Source organism: Zygosaccharomyces rouxii (assembly GCF_000026365.1).
Source record: "Zygosaccharomyces rouxii strain CBS732 chromosome C complete sequence".
In the NCBI taxonomy this organism is placed as follows: domain Eukaryota; kingdom Fungi; phylum Ascomycota; class Saccharomycetes; order Saccharomycetales; family Saccharomycetaceae; genus Zygosaccharomyces; species Zygosaccharomyces rouxii.
Genome location: NC_012992.1, coordinates 209,253 through 233,110, shown reverse-complemented (window position 1 = coordinate 233,110; position 23,858 = coordinate 209,253). Strand labels below are relative to the sequence as shown.

The window sequence follows — 23,858 nt, the reverse complement described above, 5'->3', positions numbered from 1 at the left end:
CACTATTCACAGTTGTCTTCTCATCTCTAACAACCTCTCCCAACCATCTGATTCTTCCCAGATACCTTTCCCTTTGCTCATTAGGGCTTTAATGGTAGCGCGAGATTTGTATTTCCAGTCTTGACATACCAATGAACCGGATCCATGTCTGCCTTCCATTTCACCAAGGGATTCGTAGGCGGCAACTAAATCGTCACACGCATCAACAGTTTCTTCCCAGATTTTTTCATTAATCTCTAAATCAGGATTATGAGAAACGGCACGGTACGCCTTTTCATGACAATCAAGAGCTGCCCATGGTCTTCCTCTCCAAAGTTCTACTCTAGCGACAATTCTCCAGCACCTAGCGCTTGTTGTCACTATAGAAGGTATCGTATTGCAGATGAAATCAATGCATGATCTTTGGTAGTACGATAAGGAATCCACTTCGTAATCTGTAGATATAAGTAATTCAACAAGCTTCTCAACCACCGGTAAATCGATAGAAGCTTCACCAACCCTGTCCCTTTTAATAGTGACCAAATTTTTACATGCCATGAGAACGTCTTGCCACTCGTTCAATTTCATAGCAACAAGCATGTAATTTTCCCATATACGCCAATTCTTTCTAGCGTCTGTTGAAACTGCTTGCTTCAAACAACTGAATGCCTCCTTCAATTTGTCCAATTCGACATATGCTGCACTTAAATTGGACCAAGCTGCACCATGGGTAGGATCTAATGATACACAGCGCGAAAAGGCCTCAGCGGCCAATTCCATTTTTCCGCTTTCTAGTCCTACACATCCGTAGAAATACCAAGTTTCAAAACTTAATGGGTATCTTCTCAGGGAATCGTTCAAATGTCTCAAGACGGCTCCCAAATTCTTTGTAAGACCTGATGATGGTGGTGGTTGGTAATAGTATTTAGCCAAAGAATTCTTTGCATTAACATATTTGCCGATTTGCCAACTTTGTTCCCATAAGTTTGGATCTTGTCTGATGTCACCAAGAATGGAAATTGCTCTTGCATCCTTGGGGTTTTCATTTATTCTGTTTAGGATTATAGTTTCTGCCTGTCTTTCATCACCAACAGCGGCATAACATAAGGCAGCTTCACAAGCCAAATGAAGTCTTTCGTAAATTTCTACTGCTGATTTCAGCACACCTAGTGACATGTATTTCTCTGCCAAAAGGGTATCGAGTTCCCAACGTGGAATAAAGGGAAGCTGATGGATGTATTTGAGTCTGGATGGAGGATTTTCAGTGTTATCATCGTGCGAGAGTAATTTTGTTCTTATTCTGAGGCCAAGTTCTTCGACTAGCGCTTGCATCTGCAGCAACCCTCTTTCTACGGTTCTAGCCTTTAACGTTTCAACAACAGATCTTTCCCATAATGCACGGGAGAAAATACCATAATTCTTGGGGCCATCTTGGTGAATAATTCTGTAGATAACGGCGCCTAATTCTTCTTCTACCATTGGATCCTTAGCGGGACTGAGTTGTCTTAGAACATATAAACGTAATAACAACTGGATGTTATCGTAATTCGAGAGTTTTGGTTGCTCATTAGGATCTAAAGCTTGTAAATGAGAAGGAATATTTTCTTGACGGAGTGCAACTGGTAGTACTTTATTTTCTTCCTCCATATCTTCATCACTTTCCAATTTTCTACTTTTTACAATTTGCTGATCTAAAGGTTCATTTCCAATGGATTCAAAATGAGTCTTTTCCAGAAGTAAATCTGATTGAAGTGTGAAATTTTCCGGTAGGGCATCTTCAGGTTCACCTTGTTCAGCTTCGAGCGATTGAAATGATGATTCAGCCAGAATAATTAATCCTGAATGAGACTTTTGTTGAAACTTGGTTCTTATAGCACGAGCACCAGTCAACACAAATTCAAAATTGGTCAATTTTTTAACCTTTGTCAAGGTAGGTAGGCATAAGTGCTCTGTATTGATGGCTAACGAAGATTTAACGTTTTCCAAGTAAAAAATAGTGTAAAGGTTTTTCTTTGTCATTTCAGGAAATTCGGATGGTAGATCCTTGGTAATGGCATGAACTAGGTCTACAGAACCTAAAATGGATGCAATGATTGCTGGTTGGTATCCAGATGGCTCTGATAACAGAGACAAATGTGTTACTAGCGCTCTAGCTCTCCACCAATGGGCAACCGCAAGCAAACTGGGAGTATTGGTGGGAGAGACAACTGGTGGATCAATTTCTTCATCATCCGTAGCATTACCCAAAATACTTGGTTGTTGTGTAATTTGTTCCAACAGTATTAGTGATAGGATTAGAAGTAATGGACTTTCCATTAAATCATATGCTGGTTGCCCACCAGATGACAGCAAATTAACCAAAACACTCTGCTTAGCGCCTTCAATTTCTTTAATTTCACTTAGAAAGCATGGACCCGTATAATTATTTTGAATAAATGTTTGTAAAAGGGCAATTGCAAGCAGTAATGCATCTTCACTGGAGCTAAAGCGGCCACAGAAGGTTCTGAGCGCCTCTAAAACCTGAATCTCATCGGAATTGTCCGCAATATTCAAATGGGGAGTGGCTTCTAAAATAGACTGTACGACTAGATGTGGTAACCCTTCTAAGATGTTTTTACCATATCGAAGCTTTCGGGCATCATATTTTTGCAAATATTCGCCGTCAAGTTTCACAGGGTTCTCTGCAAGTAAAAGGTAAGTGTGCAGAATCGTATCCATACTTCACCTAACCGCTTAAACACACCAATGAAGTCTTTTCGACTTGTATTACATGAGGTCTTTGGCATCTTGGATCGATGAGATGAGATATCCAAAATTTTTCAACTCATTATCCACGAACGTGTATCTAGTCGCGTACACGTAAAAGTAAAATGAATTAACCTTGACTGACCACCTTTAACAACGAAACCGTTCATCATTTGAGCTCGATATACATCATCAATAACCTTTGAAATGTCTGGTATGTATTTGAATGTTTTTATTTCAGATCAAGATTGCCTCTTTCCTCAGCTTACTAACAGCTAATGCTTTCTTCAGCTAATCAGCCTTTTAACGAATTTTCATCAATGAATGGTGGTAGTGGTGGCGGTTTTGTAAATTCAGATTCTAGACCTAATTCTGGTGAGTCTGGAGGTCCAAATTACCGTACTAACACACTTACTCCAGTTACTATAAAGCAAATATTGGAAGCTAAACAACAAGTACAAGATGGACCCTTCGTCATACATAATCAAGAATTACACCACGTAAGCTTTGTTGGTGTTGTTAGAAACATTACAGATAAGACTTCCAATGTGGAGCTAACGATAGAAGATGGTACAGCCCAAATCGATGTTAGAAAATGGAGTGACGATACGAGTGATATGAAAATGAGTCAAGAAGGTAATGGTGAAAAGGATAGCTCTCAAGTGGCGCAACAGTATCACATAGGAGAATATGTTAAAGTGTACGGTGCTCTTAAAGAGTTTAGTGGGAAGAGTAACGTGCAATATGCTGTGATTAAAATTGTAGACTCCTTTAACGACGTTATAATGCATCATTTGGAAGTCATTAAATGTTTTTCGATTGCTAATGGTAAACTGAAACAGCCTGCCATGGAAGAAGGAGCTCAACAACAAGATGGGAAATCTCTTTTTATTCAGGAAGATGAAAGGGCTGCCAATTCTGAGAATCCGAAAGAAAGAGTTTTGGCATATTGTAGAGTTCGTTGTCAAGGCCAAGATCCTAATGATTTTGGTGTACCAATCCCACAATTTGTACAGGCTCTTGATTTGGATGAAGATACCGTAAAACAATGTTGTGATACCTTGACGGAACAGGGATTTATTTATCCAACCATTACTGATACAACTTACTTCCCACTAAACGGATTTTAAACAATTAATGTCATTTTGGAGGCCAGTGTGATAGGATATTTACAGATCTTTGAATGACGATTTTTTGGCTTTGTAAAAATATAAGTTTTTTTTTTTGTTTGTTTTTTTTTGTGTGTCGTCGCATTACCGCTTTTGGCGATGCTGACACAAGGAATTGATTAGTAGAAAGGCGGCTAAGATATATTAACAGATATGACAACTACGATGAATATCCATTCGTATGCTCCTTGAACTAACCGTGAAATAAAGAAATAAGACATGGGCACATTAAAATTTTGGCGTTTGTTTCTCTTTGCCATTTATTTGAAATTGGTTTATGGATACATCGCTCCTATAGCTATTGATGGTAAGCAATTTGTGTATTCAATTACGGGTGAACCATTCTTTATTAAAGGTGTGGATTATCAACCAGGTGGATCATCCGAAGTAACTGGAGAAAATGATCCATTGTCTGATCCATCGGCTTGTGCTCGTGACGTCGTATTATTTCAAGATTTAGGTATCAATACGATAAGAATTTATTCGCTCAATCCTGATCTAAATCATGATAAGTGTATGTCCATGTTAGCTGTAGCAGGGATATATTTGATTTTGGATGTTAATTCACCTTTACAAAATCAACATTTAAATAGATACGAGCCATGGACTACTTACAATCCTGCATATTTGGAACACATTTTTAGGCTCGTGGAACAATTTTCTCATTATAACAATACTTTAGGGTTCTTTGCTGGTAATGAAGTCGTCAATGATAAAATCTCTGCGCAGATTTCACCACCTTATGTGAAGAGCGTCATAGGTGATATGAAGACATATATCAAGACGCATTCTCCCAGAGCCATTCCCGTTGGTTATTCGGCAGCAGATGATTTAAACTACCGTATTCCTCTTTCGAGTTATTTGGAGTGTGCTGAAGAAGAATCTGCCAGTCTTAGTGTTGATTTCTATGGGGTTAACTCTTATCAATGGTGTGGGCGGCAAACAATTCAGACTTCTGGTTATGATCAACTAGTAGATGCCTACAAGAACTATACAAAACCTGTCTTCTTCTCAGAGTTTGGTTGTAATAAAGTGTTGCCTCGGACTTTCGATGAAGTGCAAGCTCTTTTCTCTGAACATATGTTTACCACTTTTAGCGGTGGTCTTGTGTATGAATTTTCTCAAGAGGATAACAATTACGGTTTAGTCGATATTAATTCTAATGGTACTGTAAAAGTTTTGAATGATTTTGATAGTTTAAAGAAACATTATAAAACAATTTCATTGCCCAATTCTGATCAAGTTTCGAGTGCTATTGCCAAGGATGGTGAGATAAATCAACAAGCTTACGAGAATAAGACACCATCATGCAGAGCTAGGTATGCAAATTTGAATACGGAGGCTAAGGTGACCAAAGGGTTGGCTAGTTCTTTGATCAAAGATGGTGTGGATGTAGCGAAAGGTGAATACGTCGATCTAACTGAAGATGATCTACAATGTACGCTAAATATCGTTGATGATAAAGGTAATCCTTGGAAAGGGGAGACTAAAGTGAAAATAGTTAGAGATCTAGAGCCGTACTTGGGTGATCCTAAATACGAGGGTAAAGAAAAACATAGGAAAAATGCTGGTAACAATCTCAAAGTACCACTATGGTCATCATTCGCTTTCATATTATTTAACAGTATGCTTCAAGTGTTTTAAAATTAGATGCAGAAATAAATCGATATATATATGAATTACTATTATTAAGCTTTTTTAACTGATCCGTATGAGTAGAGCACAAACCCGTCCTTATCGCGAACTTCAATGGGTACATCGACGTTAAGTACAGGTCTAAGCAGCAATTCCCAATCATACCTTGACCTTGGCGTACAAAATAACCAGCGTCGTAGCATTTGAATCTTTACTGATTTAAATTTCGATAACGATTTCAGGAAGCACCACAAATTAATATTGGGTATATCTGCAAACACTTTAGAGTTTTTATAATTATTAAGAGCTTCATCTTTTGTATTTTGTAGAACTTCATCAGCGGTAATGTCACCGTGTTGACCCCGACTTAAGAGTACATCTATTTTGGCTCTAATACAGCTACGCACTGACTCATCCCAATAGTAATGTCTCATTTCAGCAGGATCATCCATATTTGCACCGATTAAAGTCTGTTGATCGTCATCTAAGGAGGAAATTATCTTTTCACAATAGAGCTCCGGTGATAATGGATAAACATTTGTGAATGGAATGTTGATGATGTTAACGTTAATGTTTTTACGTGGTAGCCTATCCCAAAGCTGTTTATAGTAATGGTAACAAATGTGAAATTTAGGAATCCCCAGTTGACTGAAGAATTCGTTTTGAGATTTGGTAATTAATGCAATTTGCTTCTTACTACGTTCTGGATCATTTCCCGGATTTCTCGATAAGTATCCCAGATTTAATGATATGACCACGGGTGTCGTTGGTGGAGGCGCTGATAGCGTATGGTCTTCGGGCACATCTAATAACGTTTCCGCCAATGAATCACGATCACAATCATCGTCATAATTGGCTGTCTCATCAGTTTGATAATACGAATCACTAACCAATTTTTCATGTGTGAAACAATGACTACTACAGTCAATTGTTAAATCGGTTAGAGAGCTGAAACAGCTACAAATTAGCATATCATATTTGCTAGTCAGATCCAGCAACTGTAAAGATCTAACGCATTTGAAATAATCGTGCACAAGACGTAATATACCATTACCAGGTACTATGGTACACGATTTTAACGTCAGTGCATGTACAGGAGAATGTAAATCGTAAACTCCAGAAGGGTCTAACCTCAAATGGAACGGAATAAACTCCATTGGTGTATCCAGCGACTCTGTGTCCACTACAAGGTTCTCCAGAACCAAGTGATCGATCACACCAAAACATGAAAGCATGTTATATCTCAACGCAACTTGATTTTTGCTTCCTTTATCCTTGGATGCTCTAATTTCTAACGTCTTGATACGAGGCAATGAATAGAACTTTGCTTCATAGTCGGTCACAAATTTCGTAGACACTTCAAATGCTCTCAAATCATTACTATTGATCGATTGTTGATCCTTTATAATTTTTTTAAAGAAATCTCTTGACCCATCGTTAAATGCAGAGTACCACAGAGGGATCTTGAATCCTGGCTGGACATGGCTTAAAATGATATGTCTGAGATTCGGCAGATAATCGATAATGTCTAGCATCAGTTCAATATAGGTATACTGGATATATCGAGCTGTACGGTCATCTCGAGTCGGGATGTGATTAGTATCCAATAGGTAAGTACCACCGATCAGCGATTCATTAGGTCTGTGGAATTTGCTATATTTCAAAAGTGAATCTTGACATTGAGGATCCTTAAATTCAATTGTTTGCACTAAAAACCGAGCATTTCGACTCTCTGTGTTAGATTTCCTACTATTAATGACGTTACTGGTTCTAAACTCACCATGGATCAAAACGTTAAATTTGAGTAATGAGAATTTATCCTCTAATTTGACATGTTTATAGAGGAACTGATTGGATACCAATGTATACAGTCGAGAATGAACTTGACACAGGCTTAGTAACGTATTTGTATCTAAATGGTTCAAGATCCGGCATAAAACATCATTGGAGAATTCTAAAAACCCTAGTGAAGAGGGAGGTGACGATGCTGATACGCTCTCTTCGCTTACTTTTGCTTGCGACGGCTGAGATTTATTCCTTCCAAATAGCTGTAATCTTCTCATTACAGTAGTTACTGATACTATTCTCGAGTACTATTATACTATGTATGTATGTTTGTGCGTGTGGCTTCTTCCAAGACTTTTCACTATCTGAACCTATAACATGCCGAAACAGTAAAAGTAATGAATCAAAACTGTTATAAAGCAATTAGGCGGTATATAACGTACGTACATCCTTTCTTATTCGTCATCATGTTTCTTATCCTTTGCATATTTACCCAAGACATCCTTTAAGCTTTCAGGAATGTCTTCAAATGCCAGATCATCCGCGGTCAGCGATGCTGATTCACCTTTAGCCCTCAATATATCTTCAATAGTGATGTGCTCATCGCTGAAAATCTTGAGATGATCAGCGATTAGATGTCTTACTTGACAGGATGGACATTGGATTAAAACAGTACCCTTTGTGTAAGCTTGTTTGGACATGGTGTGAGACGAACGATCGTTACATTTTTTACATGTAAATGCGATCATCATCATGGGCTTATCCACTTTGCCAATAGGAGTCTTGTTCTGTAGCCATCTTGTGGAAGTATGGAAATGACGGTGGCGTGGGATATACGATGGTATAAGAGATGGTCTTACGATTCTAGTAGGTTTTATTAAGCGGCGGCACACATTTAGACTTAGACGAAACATTGTTGAATAGCTGCACTTCTGTGTGAGTTTGTATGTGAGTCTTGTAGTGCGTTAGTTGCAAGAGTTTTTTCGATGCGATGAGCTCGAGTGAAAAAAAATCGATGAGCTCGAGGAAATGGAAACTAAGAGGCAGTAAAATGCAAGGTATGATCTTGGAAAACGTTCTTGCGTGTATCGGACCTTTGAATATGCATGGAATCATGTATAAGCTTGGCTATCGGGTATTCGACCGATACCAGGAAGCGTCCCGTTAGCTAAAATGGGCATTCGCATGTCCTGGCCCAGCGATACTACCCAATCCTGCAGGTTCTTTTACCTTCTTGAGTATCCCATTGGGTATGTGGTAGAGTATAATTTTGCCTTTCACGGTTAGATCTGGTCCCCCCAGATCTCATTTAGTAGTCAAGCACATCAATTTTAGCTTTCTTCATTGGGCAAACACGCGTAATTAAGCAAGCTACTTTAGCCCTGCTATAAAAAAAGATTTCAACCATTTCAACAAAGTTACCTCTCTTTATCTTGGTCTAAGTCGACGGTTGTTGGACTCGTTAAGGCAGTAATGACACCTGAGAAGGAGAAACAGATAGCCTCGAGGATTCTCGAGAGGGCAGAATTAGCCCAGATGACGAGGCAACTACGGCTAAATCTGGGTAAAGCTAGTGAAAAGAGGAAAGGCGACCCTGATATTACAGAGGCAATCAGAAAAGTTTCTCCCAGAAAGACTCTGGGCGCAACTCCAAGAGGTAACAGTAGCAGTAATAAACCTAAGGACTCCGGTACGCCACCACCGCCACCACCGCCTTCGAGAGACGCTAATATATTGCGCGCTCCTGCAACGCCAAGAGCCACTAAGGATGACGACGTTGGTGCAGACCTACTGATGTATCTAGCAACGTCACCGTGTGCATCTACAACTACTACAACTAATAGAAAGGGACCTTCGACGCCAAATGGGTTTTCACCGGATGAAACGACAGTACGTCTATCGCATCTGAAAAATTCCAATCCAGTATCATCGCCGTTCAAGGTTAGCGACTCACCAATGGTATATACTCTAAGAGGTGCACATCCATCGACTCCCGGCAGGTCCGAATTGAGGTTTAATATGGGTGATTACGTTCACAATTTGTTCAGTCCGTCTCCTGGTTTCAGCAATGGTATCCATACAACACCGCTGTCTATGGAAAAGCCACAAACCTCGAATTTACTGGGTAACAGTTCGCCGGGTGGACATTTGAAACCTAGTAGATTTGTGAGAAGAGAAGATACGAGTGGCAATGCGGTGGACAGCGCCGATACCTCTGCGATGGAGCAAAGGATCGACAACGACGGCGGCACTCATACTGACGGTTCTAATGGGACTACAGCTGGTACTGGAAAGAACTTAGCCGCCGAGGGTACCGTCTAGTCTGCGGTCATATCGGAGTCTGTTGTCGTTTTGCACGAATGTTGATTATGTGCACTATTTGGGTAAAGACTGGACAGGTCACGTGCAAACCGAAACAACAGCGGTGGGACTCTTTTGTATGCTTACATATAGTAAAGACAATGAATAGGAAGGAAGCAAAGCACTTCCAGCGCAAGAACAGGATATATTCGCATATATGCATATATGTACATATGTACATATGCATATATGCATATTTTAAACATCACGTATCGTGCGACATGACAATGGGAACTCCTTACATTCTTCGTGTCCAATGATCTGTATTTTTTTTCTTGGCACGTGCGGCTAAAATTTACAATTTTTTTCATTTTTTTCTCTTTCGGCAATTCTCGCCCCTCTCGATGAAAAGTTTCATCACTATCATCTTCCTTTTAAACAAACCTGGGAACTTACAAGCAAGTCTTGAGGATTATACACAAGATTCTCATTAAGAGGGACTCATATTTCAGTTCTGATTAGTACTAGTTATGAACCACATTTTAACTAGTTCTGCTTTTGCCACTTGGTTCTGAAGGAGAAAAAAACAATATATATTGATAGTCTGTGTTTGCCTTTTTAACGATAATAAAAGTTAAAATAGCTGACTTGAATTTAAGAAAAATTCCAAGTCTAAGGCTTTCAATAGGAATAGAAAAAGTATCTGATGATCAGTATCTTTTAATTCCGAATTGAATTAAAAATATGTCGGAAAGTAGTAACCGTACAGAAAGCAGACCTTCTTCCGAACTGGCTCATACGGATTCATTAGCAAGCTCAATGGTTTCAATGGATACAGACGAACATCACGAGCTGTACGATCACAGGCGTCAGCCTGATCATTTACCGGTAGTTGCTGGTGTCGTCAGTGCTCCTAGTAATATGGAAGATAGGTCAAGGGCAGGTTCAAGCGCCTCTTCATCACGTCCACAGATGGCGAAAATTGGTTCACATTTAGGTAGGCAAGGAACGCAGCCCCAACAACCCTCAGCACAGAGAAGGGCTTCCTTTGATACTGATAATTCTCAGGCTTCAAGAGATTCTCAAGAAACTGAAGAGGATGTCTGTTTCCCCATGCCGCCGCAGTTACATACAAGAGTTAATGGAATCGATTTCGATGATATGGAAGAATTTGCGAGAGAATCTCAGCAGGCCAATCAGATGCTTATGCGACAGAATAGGGATTTTGAAAATATGAGACAAGGTCTCGAACCGGTAACAAATAGGAACAACACTGACGACCCCGCCGGCGGTAATGACAACGATGGTAGTGGTGACAATAGAGTTGGCGGTAGCTCGACGTCGACATTTGCCTCAAGTCCAAGTTCATCTGCAGCTTTGAAATATACGCCAAGACCTGCTATAAAGTCTGCTATCAGTACCGGAGAATATAACAACAGTAACACACAGGCTCCTGGTATATCGTTTGGTAATAACAAAGTCGAAGAAGATGAATTTGATGTAAAGAAGGGATCAGCACCTCCGGAATATGAGCTACAAGAGGAGCTCTACGAACCTGAATTTGTTGCTCCCGATAGATTTTCATTTTTTTCGTCAGAAAGTGAAGAAACTGTTCATGCTACTAGTATTCCAGGCCTAACTAAACCAGGCCAAGCCTTTGCAGAATTGTTTCGTAATGGTGAACCTACGTGGTGGCTAGATTGCTCTTGTCCTACGGACGATGAAATGAGATGTATTGCAAAGGCATTCGGAATCCATCCTTTGACTGCAGAGGATATTAGAATGCAGGAAACCCGTGAAAAAGTTGAATTGTTCAAATCGTACTATTTCGTTTGTTTCCATACTTTCGAAAGTGATCACGAATCGCAAGATTTCTTGGAACCCATTAATGTTTACATCGTGGTTTTCCGTTCAGGTGTATTGACGTTCCATTTCGGTCCAATTTCTCACTGTGCTAACGTGAGAAGAAGAGTTAGACAATTGAGGGACTATGTTAATGTCAATTCTGATTGGTTATGTTATGCTTTGATCGATGATATTACAGATAGTTTTGCCCCTGTGATTCAATCACTGGAGTACGAAGCCGATGCTATTGAAGATTCGGTATTTATGGCAAGGGATCTTGATTTCTCCAGAATGCTACAGAGAATTGGTGAAAGTAGAAGGAAGACAATGACCCTTATGAGGCTTCTAAGTGGTAAGGCAGATGTTATTAAGATGTTTGCTAAGAGATGTCAGGATGAAGCTAATGGTATTGGACCCGCCCTCACGTCTCAAATTAATATCGCCAATTTGCAATCTGGTGGTATTAATAATAACAAAATTAACCACAATTTTGCCAATACGATTCAGCCTAGAGGTGACATTGCTCTTTATCTTGGTGATATTCAGGACCATTTGCTCACCATGTTTCAAAATTTATCTGCCTATGAGAAGATTTTTTCAAGATCTCATTCCAATTACCTGGCTCAGTTGCAAGTGGAATCTTTCAATTCCAATAACAAGGTTACTGAAATGTTGGGTAAAGTTACAACTTTAGGTACTATGCTTGTTCCACTAAATTTGATTACAGGTTTATTCGGTATGAACGTCAGAGTACCAGGTGTTGATGCGAAAGGCCTGGGTTGGTGGTTTGGTATTTTGGGTGTTATGATCTTTTTAGGGATATCTGCATGGTTCGGTGCTTCTTATTGGATTAAAAGAATCGACCCTCCAAGGACTCTAAATGATGCTGCAGAAAGTGGTGCTAGATCGGTTATTTCAGGATTTCTACCTCGTGGCCGTCGTGGTAAGCGTTTCGATTCAAATGGTCGCAAGGGTAAATTGGGTCCATCTGCTAACCGTTCGGTGGAAAGTCTGCCATCGAAATTGAGTCGTTACGATTAAAAAACTTTGACGTACTCCATATTCTTCATCAGTTTATCGGCTGCTTTAAGAAAACGTCTAAGCTTTTATTATTAAAGTATTGTTTAATTATGATATTTATTTCTCGTTTAATAGTGTTTTAATATACAATTGTCCTTTATAGAAATGTTCTCATTCTAATCGCTTGACCTTTTTTTTTTTTTGCTGTTATTATGATTATAAGCCCTTACTTGTGTTTATGCTTCTTGCTACTCTTCTTCTGCGAAGTAGATTGCTCTCCTTGTGCTGATGATTCGAGAAGGGGACCTTCTTCGTTATGGAAAACTTCTTTTCTCCATTCCTTTAATCTTCTAGGTTTAGCCGCTTTCCTCTTATCTTTGTTCCTTAATTCCTTAGCTCTATAAGGAGCAAATTTCTTCAAACCGATATATTTGTTCAGTTCAGAATCGTCAGCAGCAAAGATATCCCTGGAGGTAAGACCAAAAGATTCTGGAGATACCTCTCGATATCTAAACTTCAGATCTTGTTCCTCCTTCGTACGAGCCCTAGGTTTTCTTTCCTCTTCCACTTCATCAATAAGTGACAGTTTGTTGTTGTCAACAGCAGTTTCCACAGCTTCATGTAATTGTTTCTTGGACTTCTTCTTCTCTTGCTTCTCCTTCTTAGCCTTTTTCTTAGGTGGTTCTTCAACATCAGATGGTGCCTCTCTTCCACTTCTTTCTTCTTCCTCTTGTTCCTTTGCATCTTCCTCCTTTTCCTTATAGAAATCTCCCATTATTTCATCGTCTTCATCCCACGTTGGTTTACCTTCACCAGAGTAAAATTCGGAATCAAATAATTCGCCGATCACCCTATCCCATTCATCAACTTTGAAGTCACTATTCATCAGAGTATCCGTAATCTTCTTCACAAGATCTTGATCTATTTCCTTACCATATTCCTTTTGCAGTTGTTCCAGGACATCTGTCAATTTACGGACTTTTTCAGTCTTTCTCTTGTGCAAAGCTTTCTCCTTCTCTTCCTTTTCAAGCTGCTTCTGTAGCTTAACTTCATCTCTCTTTCTTCTACGTGCCGTTGTATCTGATCTTCTCAGGGTTGCTTGAGTACGTGCATATGAAATAATATTAGCAGCGTTTGGATCTTCGAAACGGAAATTATAAGCGTTTTCAAAATTCTCCACTGCATTGTCGAACGCTTCATCATCTTCCTCCATATTAGTGCCGAATTTATCACCCTTATGAGGAATCCATGCTTGTTTAGAATCGAATGCCTTCAAAAATTCTTCGCCATTTTCTTCAGGATCTGGTAATTTTAACCCTGCTACTGGAGCTTGATGTTCCTTCTTCACTAACATATCATCACCTTCTTCCTGTTCTTTGTCCTCTTCATCTCCATCAAATGCTTCATTAATCTCTTTAAGAAGCTGGGATTTCTCTTCATTCTGTTGTGAGGCATAAGATTGTTTCCCATCTACGGTTCCATTCTCATTTGCATTTTCATTTTCGTCATCTTCTAATGCATGTCCAGATAAAATGTTCATACGATGGTAATCCTTTAGGTAAATTGGCTTATGTTTCTCTCTATTACTATCAAGTTCAGCTGCTTTCTCTGGATCCTCAAAGAATTTTGCTTCCGGGTTCAATAACTCTTGCGTATTACCACTTCTCAGTGCCGACAAAACTTTATTTATACCTTCTTCCACATCTTCGGTAACTAATTCACCGTATTCGTCCTCTTCCTCACTTGAAGATGATTCGTTTTCAGATTCCTGAGCATCATCTACCGGCTCATCTTGGGGTTTTTCCACTTCCTGTGGTGGCTGTTTCTCCTTCACTTCAGCTTCTCTAGCTCTCTTGGCGGCGGACTTCTTTCTAGGCATACTACAACAACGTTAAATAAACTTGTAATGGTCTAAGTCAGTGAATAAATCATGTATTTTAGACTGCGATGAGCTTGATATTCTTTTTCTTTCAAGTCCATGCTCAAAATTTTACCTTGAGGGTGTATGGGTGTGTTGAAGATTAAAGGTCCTGAAATCGTTGTACCTTCAGAAGGCTGGTTGTACTACAATTCAGTCCAAGCAGATAGAATCAATAAAGCAATTGACGATATAATGGATACAGATCAGTCTAGGAGGCTATTCAGCTTTCCCTTCAAGTTCCCCAACTCAGCTAATGTACGTAAGGCTGCTGTTTACTTATCAGGTATACTATATGCACTTGGATTCTGGTTGTTTCTAGATGCTGTTATCTATTCAAAACATGCCAATGGATCGAGTGTCCATGTTACATTTGTAGATTGGATTCCATTCATCTGTAGTACATTGGGAACATTGACTGTTAACTCAATTGAAAAGAACAGATTGCTTCAGGGGGCCATGTCAAGTGACAGTGGTATAACCTCATTTGGAGGTGACTTAGACTCAACAATGGCATGGCAGGCACGTAGCGTTTTATTCTTTGGGTTAGCACTTTTAGCAGGTGGTCTTTCAGGCTCAGTTGTCGTACTGATAATTAAGTTTTTGGTTAAAGATTTCAACACTTATCCAACCGTTGGAATGGGGGTTAATAACGTTTTGGGCAATTTTAGCATTTTATTGAGTTGTATCGTTCTTTGGATTGCTCAGAATATGGAGGATGAATACTCTTACTCTCTAACTCTTTAGACAATAGCAGAAATAAAAATATAGAAAAGGGTTTTTATAATAGTATCAGTTATATCGTTGGGCAAGTCAAGAAATTATACAAAATGTTAATAAAAAAATAAAGTAATCAAATAATAAGTGATAAGGTTTGTTTGGTCTTAATACATTACTGGATAAAACATTTAGTCGGTATTGAAGCAAATAGTAAGTGGAGATGATGGTTTGAATCGCTGAGGAAGAGTTGGTGGGAGGAAGAAAGAAGAGACCGTAACAGCATGCTCCAGCTTGTTTTCTGGTTTTAAAATCATTGAATATTCCTTAGCATTCTTCTTCTCCTAAAATAATAAAGAAATCAAATAAAATAAAAATAAATGTCCCATTTTTTTTTCGTTACTAGTTTACATTAAAATTATTATTATCGTTATTATTATTATTAATATTCTTATTATTGGTGAGAAATATGCCAGATCTTTCTTTATGAGGGACGTACCAAAAAAAGATTCAGAAACAAAAGCGAACATGCCTATACCTCTACCTCCGTAACCGATGGTGTATCATCTGTCTTTGGTCTAATTTTATCCGTAAACTCTCTCAGTATTTGAAGTTCAAAATCGTTAAAATCAAATAAATTGGGTAAACGTACTGGTTGAGTTTGACCTCTGGGGAAAAAGTACTCTTCTCTTCTTAAATCATCGAAAAATGGATGTGCCAATATACGTCTTGGTGATAATCTTAATTGTGGTTCATAAACCAAAATCTTCATTAGCAAATCTATACCTTCGGGACCTGCATGGCCGAAATGTTTTTCAAACCTCCATTGTGGTGAACCTGAAAACAATGGCTTAGAAAATAATGGGCCATCGTAGGCAGGATTAGAGAAAAAGATGAATTTCTTATCAGGAGGACCTAATAATTTAGCAATTTCACGTAACTGTAGAAGTGGTTCATGACCTTGGAAAACAGCTTTACCAATTAACATTTCACCGATAACACAACCAAGCCCCCAAATATCAATTTGCGTCGTGTATTGTGTACAGCCAATGATTAATTCCGGAGCTCTGTAAAATCTTGAGCAGATATAACTAATTGATGGTTGATTTTGTTCTAATTTTTTAGCGGATCCAAAATCACAAATTTTCAAGGCACCAGTACCTGGATCCACTAAAACGTTTGAAGGCTTGATGTCTCTGTGACAAATTCCAAATGCATGTAAGTACAGCATACCACGAGCAATTTGGTAACTGTAAAGTTTAACGTGTTTCAATGGCAATTCTAACTTATTGGAAGCATAACGACCAATTTCAATTTGTAGCGTTTCCGGTAAACATTCCATTGCTAAATGTTGATAAACCTTACCATCTTGAGGTGATACGTGTGTGAAGAAATATTCCAATTTAACGACATTTGGATGATCAGTAACTCTTAGAATTTGTAACTCCCTTGATTTATATTCAGTATGAGCTGGTACCCTCTTAATGGCAAATGGTCCGTACCATTTTTCCCTATCAGGCGTAATGTATGCCTGAACCACTGTACCAAAGGCACCATGACCAATTTTTCTGAACTCTTTAATCAACATCCGCCTCGTACTGTTAGACCTATTTGAGGTCACATCATCCGCAATAAACTCTTCGCATTTCGTATGACTTTGTCCAATTGACATGGTTTATGGTTTATAATTTCTATAATATATTCCAACTTCAATCTCACTCTCAATTTCAATTTGTAACGCCAACAATTTATTATAACACGTACTCACGACCAACAATGGGAAAGGAGTCGGTATGGAACCGAATGAAATTAATAACCCAAAACTTCAATCCGAATTCTTTGTAGGAGCCTTGATAAAGACCCACCAGCTTCTTAAAACCTTTGAAACCAGTTGTTTACTTCCCTTAATTCAATGAATCTTTGAACATTCGGGACTCTTGTTGTTTGGTTCGAAGGGTGGCGTAGCTTCGTTAACGAAGTAAAAAAATCCCACCTTCGTACTTGATGATATCTCTTGTTTCTACGAAATAAAAAAAAAAGATTAGTAGAAATTTCAACTAATTTCAACGAGATGAGCAAGGATAATACGAGGAATTGCCGCCGATAGGAGTTGATATGAGAGCTGATAGAATCCTAAACGTCTTTCGTCAAGTGGGGAAAAGGTACCAATCAAGTTTGGCTGGTTCAAATGGACCAGGTGTGACGTTTTCAAGCATCGCAAAGCAGCAGGAACAACAGGAACAAGATATCTCAAATGTGGTGAGCCCCAGTAGTGGTAAGAATAAGAATGCATTAAAACCTAATGAACGGCCTGTGAAATACATTTTGAACTGTCTATTCTCAAAAAACAATGCACATTTTACCTATTCAGCAGTTATGGAAGATGTTAACTTCTTGAAGAACAACCAAGATCTATCCTATAATGAGAAATTCTTCTACTATTTGAATCTACCACGTAGGGTTAAATTTTCACTTTCCACAGGTTGTTTAGGATTTAGGAAAGCCGCCAGAGGTGAATACGAAGCTGCATTTCAAACTTCCGCCAAAGTTTTCCAATTGATCCAGGATAAAAAATTAATGGATAAAGATATTGAAATTGTGATGAAAGATTTTGGTAAAGGTAGAGCTGCCTTTATCTCTGCATTAAATGGTAAGGAAGGTACACAACTTCGGAAAAATGTGGTTAGAATAAGTGACAAGACTGCGTTGAAATTTGGTGGTGTGAGGGCTCCAAGAGTAAGAAGATTGTGATGTTATCGTTTCTTGTAAATAAGATATAGTATTAATTCTGGGAATATCGTAATGCATTTGATCGAGAGTTAAGATTGGTGTTATATTCATTTAGATTTACGCTGCATATGGCGATCACCTATGCAGCCGTGCCGCGTTATCGTGATGGTAATAATGTTGTATAAGTGAAAAGTTATTTACGGAGACCTACAATGAACCAAGCTATCCGTTGGTCAGGTCCCATGTGAGTCAATTGGATTTTGAACGAACCTCTTCTTTATATACTACTCTTGTTAGCTTTGAACTCTCCCAGAATGAGTGACTGTTCTTGCTGTGGTGTAATGTGTTTTGCAACATTTCGTCTAGTTCGAAAAACTTTCTTTGCGTCGGTGCGTTGCGGTGGAACGGCGCGCTCTCTCGTCACCTTCGACTGGCCCTCCGTCTAACGGTTGGGGGACACTACTACCACCTCCCGCTAGCCAGAGCGTTCCTCGGTCGGGTACCGCACGCTAGGCAGAGACTGCTAGGCAGAGACGTCCGCCTAGAACATCACCAATCTGACGCACCGACGCAATCTCGGAGAGCTCTTCGCGCCATTGAGTACGGAGAATCTGAAATTTGTTGATATCAAAAAATCCATAGTGACAAGGTAACTATTGGGTAAATAGATATTCCCAACCTCAGGTAATCAAAGATGGCTCCATCCGCTAAGGCAAACGCTGCTAGAAAGTCTGTTGTCAGAGGTGCTAATTCAAAGAAGGTGTTGAAGGTAAGAACTTCTCCTACTTTCAGAAGACCAAAGACTTTGAGATTGCCAAGAACCCCAAAGTACGCTTCTAAGTCTGTTCCTCACTATGAAAGACTAGACTCTTACAAGACCATTGAACACCCAATCACTTCCGAAACCGCTATGAAGAAGGTTGAAGATGGTAACACTTTGGTTTTCCAAGTCTCTTTGAAGGCTAACAAGTACCACATCAAGAAGGCCGTTAAGGAACTTTACGACGTGGACGTTCAATCCGTTAACACTTTGGTGACCACCAACGGTACTAAGAAGGCTTACATCAGATTGACCGCCGACTACGACGCCTTGGACATCGCCAACAGAATCGGTTACATCTAAACGGATATAGTTTGTTGTATAGTGTACATTTTTACTTCACAATGTCTTAATTTGCGAGAAATCAATAGAAAAAAGTTAGACGACCTATTTTTTATTTAAGTTTTTTAATCGTCGTTGTTGTTCGACATTATGCGCAACAATGATAGGAACAGATTCACAATATCGAGATATAACATCATTGCGCATTTAACTTCTTCACCAACATGCACTTTACGGAATATTAATTGCGTGTCTATAAACAAATAGACCGAGAATACGACTGCACCTAACCATCCGGTTAGAACGTTCATGCGGGAAGTTAAGCCGCCGAAAAATAGAGACGTAATGAAGATACCAATTAACATCCAGATACCCATTCCCAGCCATCCATAAAGAGACCCCATGGTACCTTCGGAAAGTTGGAATCTACCAGAAAATGCCATTACGGATATACCAAATACAACTACGGTGGTAACCAAAAGTGCGCTAGCTACAGTGTCTTGGGCTTCGAACATTACTGTACCAGCTAAACAATAACTTTCACATAGTGTAAAAAGGAATAATAGCGACTTCTGGCCTCTACTCGTAAGGGCGTACCAGGGAACTCGTTCGTTCTCTTCGTATTCTTCTGGTGAAGGTGCTATTGAAACCCAAATGCATGAAACAAATGTGAATATCATGGCAAGTACCCATATGAAGACATGATTAATCAAAAAACTCTGGAAAGATGGAAATCGGTATACCGCACCGATAAAACACAGTGAAAGTAGTAGCTGTGATGAAAGAATCGAGTAAACTTTGGCCATAAACCTTTGACGAACCTGGGCATCACAAGTGACCACGATAGCTCCTTTGAAATCATCTGATAGTGCTATCCCCCCAGGTTGTGCCTCTAAATCTGTGTTTTTATTCATGCTTTCGATGAGAACTTTGGTGATGTCTTGATCTCCACCAAAACCTATTGTTCTGTGTGGACTGCAGGGCAGGGGAGTTCTTGTAAGTATGATCCTTATTCAAAGACTCTAAAAGAAAAACTTGTTACCCGATCATACTTTCAAAGTGTCTGTGTGACGCCTCTTTCCTAATTCGGACAAGCTGACGCCAGAGATAACGATGTTGATAATGTTTACCATGTTGATAATGACGATAACCGCACATATAACAATTTTTTTGTCGAGTGTTCAATACCTAATTTTTAAATATCCTACAAATCTTTATGCTAATTGCATTCGTAACACCAATATAATAAATTACTCACCAATGCTTGCTCCTTAATACCTCCTAATAATAACAACAATAACAATTCAATAATAATAATGATAGATGCTCACAAACTCAAACCGTTTCTGATACCACCTTCCAATTTACCCAGACAAGGAGCTAAGAGTCTTTCTCTCTCATACTTGGTCATTCTTTCCAAAACGCTGGTATCTAATTCATCCACACCCTGAGAAGTAATCTCCAATGGCACTGCAAAATATGGTAAATCGTTGATTGAGCCCAAAAGACGCTTAGCGCTACTGTTGATAGGCTGACCTTGAGCATCCTTTAAGGCAACATAGAATGTACCAGAGATGGAACGCTTTTGACCAGTGATAAGTGGAATAAAAGATGCAGCAACAGTATAAGCGGCATGGGCCATACACAGAGTGGCACTACCAGCACCATTTTTAGCTCTAACGACTTCATCGCCTCCGAATTGTACACGCTGAACAAGAGCTTCCAAGGCGTCCTGTGATAAACGGTTACCATTAGGGGCTTGGGAGAATAAAGGTACAATAGTTTCACCAGAATGACCACCAACTACTGGAACATCATCAAGAGTATTAGATTTAGGTTTTAGACCATGTTTAATCGTAACCTCGTGCAAAAATGCACTTGCTCTAACGGAATCCAACTTAGTGAGACCAAGCACACGTCTCTCAACTTGAGTGCCTTGAGATTTAGATTCCAGTTCCTTAACGAGTACTGGAACAAGGGAATTTATTGGGTTTGAGATTAGTAGAATGAACACTTTGTTTAAATCGCAATGCTGCGCAATCGATGACCCTATACTCTTGACAATCTTTGCATTAACAACCAATAGATCTTCTCTTGTCATACCAGGTTTTCTAGGAACACCTGCAGGGATCAGGACGATATCCGTACCTTCTAACGCTTCGCCGATCCTATCACCTTCATATCCTGTTACAGTAACACCTGTATCAATATGAGATAAGTCGGCTGCGACACCCCGAACTGCGTCAGCATTGACGTCGTATAGGGCTAACTGAGCATGACGATGATTTGGCAATTCTCTAGTTAACTGGGTCTTCAAAAGTAGCGAAAGTGATTGTCCAATACCACCTGCAGCTCCCAATACTGCGATTTTAACATCACCGTTGATAGAATGAGGCATCTTGTTATGATTATGATTTAATATGATACTGTGCTATATTATGCTTTATTTATAGCCCTTGATTATTATATTTTTTATCGAGCCAGGGAATAGACCTCGAATCTTCGGCTATCTATGTATTTTCAAGTTTTGTCTTCCTTTTATATATGATAAGCTTGTAATATTATGTCGTTTATCCGGTCATGCACCTTGCGTTTAACCGAATAGCGGTAACGCTTCGTTTGAATTTAAGGTTTAAATTCGATCAGCCCGGGGATGAGAATTGGAACTGCAAGTGTGGGTAAACCCCGGTTTTTCCTCGGAGGAGGGAGGGACGGATTATTACGTACAAGAGGTCGGTAAACAAACTCCGAACCTATTTCACGTGTATCAGCGTTATCGCTACTCCCATACGTGACCGCATCACATCTGTGTATGCTGTGGTTTACAGGTGTAGGTATCGGCGGATTAAGGGAATGTAATGATAAGACTATACGAGTTCTTCTGGTGAAGCAATAGATCACTGCATATTCTTGCTTTGATTTCGGCGAAAAGTAAACTTTAAAGACATATACACTCCTTGGAGCTACCTTCATTTTGAGGTCGGCGTCTTTTCTTCATTACCATTGATGCGGCTCCGTTGAGGCGACGGCGCTTGGGTGATCTCGGAGTATCGAGAAAAACAAGTGTCACGTGTGTGTAGGAGAACTTAAGAAAAAATATATGAAGTGGGGGCGAGCCGGGACTCGAACCCGGGACCTCCCGCACCCTAAGCGGAAATCATACCTCTAGACCACACGCCCTGTGTTTTTCGTGATCCTTTAGAGATTGTTCAAGTACACTTTGATGGACTCTAGTCATGTGAAACGCTAGTTTAATCGTGGGTGATGTATGGTGTACTTATACCAGGCAATGGTCGGGAAAAGAGATACAAATGACCTTTGTCAACTATCATAGTGATACAATTTCCATTCCCCTTTTTTTTCCTTCCTCTCTCTCTCTCTCTCTCTGTTGAAGCCAATAGAAGATGAACGGGCCTTCATGAAAATTGTAAATCTTAACGAAACCCTACAATGCAATGAGCTAGCCCATCACGCAGAACTACCAAGACTTCATGGCTCAGTGTGAGTTTTATATCGAACGAAAAGGTCGCAATTGCGGCATGACTTGTCGTGAAGGTACTAGTAGATGTGTGGTACATTCAGATTCACCAGCAAAAAGAGTTCCATGTCCATTAGATCCAAATCATAGTGTTTGGGAAGCAAGTCTACAGAAACATTTGCGTAAATGTAATAAACTTAAGCAACGGCATCTTAATGATGATCAAGATTTCTACCAAGCAAATTTAAATGCATGTGGTTCTCCACCTTTGCCATTACTTGAAGATTCTCCACAAGATGTACTAGATGCTATACCGCTGGTGGAGAAAATATATCAACAATTCGATGAATTGACCCTGGAACAGAAGACTAATGATTACATGGAAAGCAGTAGAATGTTACAATTACCATCAAACAAAAAGCATGCATTGCAACAGTCTTCATTAATTCAGCATATGGTAGATGGGGGGATGTTCGGACCTGATAGGACATTTATAGAATTTGGTTGTGGGCGTGCAGAATTGTCTCGGTATGTGAACCAAGTGGCGCTGTTAAGAGGAGATTTAGATCAGTCTGAATTACCAAAATTTGTTTTAATTGATCGTGGGACTAATAGGATGAAATTTGATAAAAAATTCGGTGACGATTGTTGGGAAATTGCCAAGATTCAGAACGGGCGTGATAGGACTCAGCGTTATAGAATTGATATTAAGGATTTAAAATTATCTTCCTTATTGGAAGATGGTCGTAACTACGTTGCGATTTCTAAGCATCTCTGTGGTGTAGCTACAGATTTGACACTGCGTTGTTTGCAAAACAGTTCATTGAATAACGAAACCCTTAGCGGGATTTGCATTGCAATGTGTTGTAGACACTGTTGTGACCCGCAAGAATACATCAATCCGGAATTTTTAAAATGTCAATTAGCTGAAAACGATAGTAAGTTAGACTATCATCGTTTTTTCAAGAGTCTTATGAAGATGTGTTCATGGGCAACTTGTGGTAGAAGATCAGGTATGCAGGATAGCGATGTTGGTGAACATTTCACAGGATTGCCCGTGGTCAAAAGAGAGGAATTAGGTCGTATGGCAAGAAGAATTATCGATGAAGGTAGAGCCCAATGGATACGAGACAAAGGGTTCAATGTGAGGCTTGTAAAGTATGTAGAACAAGATATATCGCTAGAAAATGTAGCACTGGTCGTAGAACCTAAATAATGATAATAGTACTTTTTGTTGATCTTTGACTGTCTAGAATCTCCATTGTTCGCAGTCGCAGCGACAAAACATTAAAACACAACAATCATTTTTGAAGCTTAAGGTGAAGAAAGTAAAGTAAACTGAGACTTGCAAATGGAGATGTGGTACATAACCAGTTGATCCAAGCACTTATAAACTTGATAATGGATAAGATAAACTATACTATTGAGGTCAAG

At 39.4% G+C, this 23,858-nt stretch overlaps 15 protein-coding genes and 1 non-coding gene across 16 annotated transcripts; 8 read left to right on the top strand and 8 right to left on the bottom strand.

Annotated features, from left to right (window-relative positions):
* Positions 1 to 6: 6 nt before the first annotated feature.
* On the bottom strand, positions 7 to 2,697 carry EMW1 (tetratricopeptide repeat-containing protein EMW1; the record flags this gene model as incomplete). Its single annotated transcript, XM_002495739.1, has 1 exon — positions 7 to 2,697. The coding sequence occupies one exon, from the start codon at positions 2,695 to 2,697 to the stop codon at positions 7 to 9; it is 2,691 nt and encodes an 896-aa protein (XP_002495784.1).
* Positions 2,698 to 2,931: 234 nt separating this feature from the next.
* On the top strand, positions 2,932 to 3,854 carry RFA2 (Rfa2p; the record flags this gene model as incomplete). The annotated part of the gene is made up of 2 exons (XM_002495738.1): positions 2,932 to 2,938; positions 3,082 to 3,854. The coding sequence occupies 2 exons, from the start codon at positions 2,932 to 2,934 to the stop codon at positions 3,852 to 3,854; spliced, it is 780 nt and encodes a 259-aa protein (XP_002495783.1).
* A 258-nt stretch (positions 3,855 to 4,112) lies between these two features.
* Positions 4,113 to 5,537, top strand: GAS4 (1,3-beta-glucanosyltransferase; the record flags this gene model as incomplete). The annotated part of the gene is made up of 1 exon (XM_002495737.1): positions 4,113 to 5,537. The coding sequence occupies one exon, from the start codon at positions 4,113 to 4,115 to the stop codon at positions 5,535 to 5,537; it is 1,425 nt and encodes a 474-aa protein (XP_002495782.1).
* Positions 5,538 to 5,581: 44 nt separating this feature from the next.
* On the bottom strand, positions 5,582 to 7,591 carry SKP2 (putative SCF ubiquitin ligase complex subunit SKP2; the record flags this gene model as incomplete). Its single annotated transcript, XM_002495736.1, has 1 exon — positions 5,582 to 7,591. One exon carries the CDS (start codon positions 7,589 to 7,591, stop codon positions 5,582 to 5,584), a length of 2,010 nt encoding a protein of 669 aa, XP_002495781.1.
* Positions 7,592 to 7,768: 177 nt separating this feature from the next.
* ZIM17 (Zim17p) lies at positions 7,769 to 8,227 on the bottom strand (the record flags this gene model as incomplete). The annotated part of the gene is made up of 1 exon (XM_002495735.1): positions 7,769 to 8,227. The coding sequence occupies one exon, from the start codon at positions 8,225 to 8,227 to the stop codon at positions 7,769 to 7,771; it is 459 nt and encodes a 152-aa protein (XP_002495780.1).
* A 559-nt stretch (positions 8,228 to 8,786) lies between these two features.
* On the top strand, positions 8,787 to 9,635 carry STB1 (Stb1p; the record flags this gene model as incomplete). The annotated part of the gene is made up of 1 exon (XM_002495734.1): positions 8,787 to 9,635. The coding sequence occupies one exon, from the start codon at positions 8,787 to 8,789 to the stop codon at positions 9,633 to 9,635; it is 849 nt and encodes a 282-aa protein (XP_002495779.1).
* Positions 9,636 to 10,358: 723 nt separating this feature from the next.
* ALR1 (Mg(2+) transporter ALR1) lies at positions 10,359 to 12,500 on the top strand (the record flags this gene model as incomplete). The annotated part of the gene is made up of 1 exon (XM_002495733.1): positions 10,359 to 12,500. The coding sequence occupies one exon, from the start codon at positions 10,359 to 10,361 to the stop codon at positions 12,498 to 12,500; it is 2,142 nt and encodes a 713-aa protein (XP_002495778.1).
* Positions 12,501 to 12,705: 205 nt separating this feature from the next.
* On the bottom strand, positions 12,706 to 14,358 carry KRI1 (Kri1p; the record flags this gene model as incomplete). The annotated part of the gene is made up of 1 exon (XM_002495732.1): positions 12,706 to 14,358. One exon carries the CDS (start codon positions 14,356 to 14,358, stop codon positions 12,706 to 12,708), a length of 1,653 nt encoding a protein of 550 aa, XP_002495777.1.
* Positions 14,359 to 14,484: 126 nt separating this feature from the next.
* Positions 14,485 to 15,144, top strand: VPS68 (Vps68p; the record flags this gene model as incomplete). The annotated part of the gene is made up of 1 exon (XM_002495731.1): positions 14,485 to 15,144. One exon carries the CDS (start codon positions 14,485 to 14,487, stop codon positions 15,142 to 15,144), a length of 660 nt encoding a protein of 219 aa, XP_002495776.1.
* A 502-nt stretch (positions 15,145 to 15,646) lies between these two features.
* Positions 15,647 to 16,786, bottom strand: MCK1 (serine/threonine/tyrosine protein kinase MCK1; the record flags this gene model as incomplete). Its single annotated transcript, XM_002495730.1, has 1 exon — positions 15,647 to 16,786. The coding sequence occupies one exon, from the start codon at positions 16,784 to 16,786 to the stop codon at positions 15,647 to 15,649; it is 1,140 nt and encodes a 379-aa protein (XP_002495775.1).
* A 443-nt stretch (positions 16,787 to 17,229) lies between these two features.
* On the top strand, positions 17,230 to 17,865 carry MRPS18 (mitochondrial 37S ribosomal protein YmS18; the record flags this gene model as incomplete). Its single annotated transcript, XM_002495729.1, has 1 exon — positions 17,230 to 17,865. The coding sequence occupies one exon, from the start codon at positions 17,230 to 17,232 to the stop codon at positions 17,863 to 17,865; it is 636 nt and encodes a 211-aa protein (XP_002495774.1).
* A 673-nt stretch (positions 17,866 to 18,538) lies between these two features.
* Positions 18,539 to 18,967, top strand: RPL25 (60S ribosomal protein uL23; the record flags this gene model as incomplete). The annotated part of the gene is made up of 1 exon (XM_002495728.1): positions 18,539 to 18,967. One exon carries the CDS (start codon positions 18,539 to 18,541, stop codon positions 18,965 to 18,967), a length of 429 nt encoding a protein of 142 aa, XP_002495773.1.
* A 104-nt stretch (positions 18,968 to 19,071) lies between these two features.
* Positions 19,072 to 19,860, bottom strand: BXI1 (Bxi1p; the record flags this gene model as incomplete). Its single annotated transcript, XM_002495727.1, has 1 exon — positions 19,072 to 19,860. One exon carries the CDS (start codon positions 19,858 to 19,860, stop codon positions 19,072 to 19,074), a length of 789 nt encoding a protein of 262 aa, XP_002495772.1.
* Positions 19,861 to 20,273: 413 nt separating this feature from the next.
* MDH2 (malate dehydrogenase MDH2) lies at positions 20,274 to 21,344 on the bottom strand (the record flags this gene model as incomplete). The annotated part of the gene is made up of 1 exon (XM_002495726.1): positions 20,274 to 21,344. The coding sequence occupies one exon, from the start codon at positions 21,342 to 21,344 to the stop codon at positions 20,274 to 20,276; it is 1,071 nt and encodes a 356-aa protein (XP_002495771.1).
* A 710-nt stretch (positions 21,345 to 22,054) lies between these two features.
* On the bottom strand, positions 22,055 to 22,126 carry ZYRO0C02662r. Its single transcript has one exon. It is a non-coding gene; the product is annotated as a tRNA-Pro (tRNA).
* A 311-nt stretch (positions 22,127 to 22,437) lies between these two features.
* TRM13 (tRNA:m4X modification enzyme) lies at positions 22,438 to 23,640 on the top strand (the record flags this gene model as incomplete). Its single annotated transcript, XM_002495725.1, has 1 exon — positions 22,438 to 23,640. The coding sequence occupies one exon, from the start codon at positions 22,438 to 22,440 to the stop codon at positions 23,638 to 23,640; it is 1,203 nt and encodes a 400-aa protein (XP_002495770.1).
* Between the last annotated feature and the right edge of the window lie 218 nt (positions 23,641 to 23,858).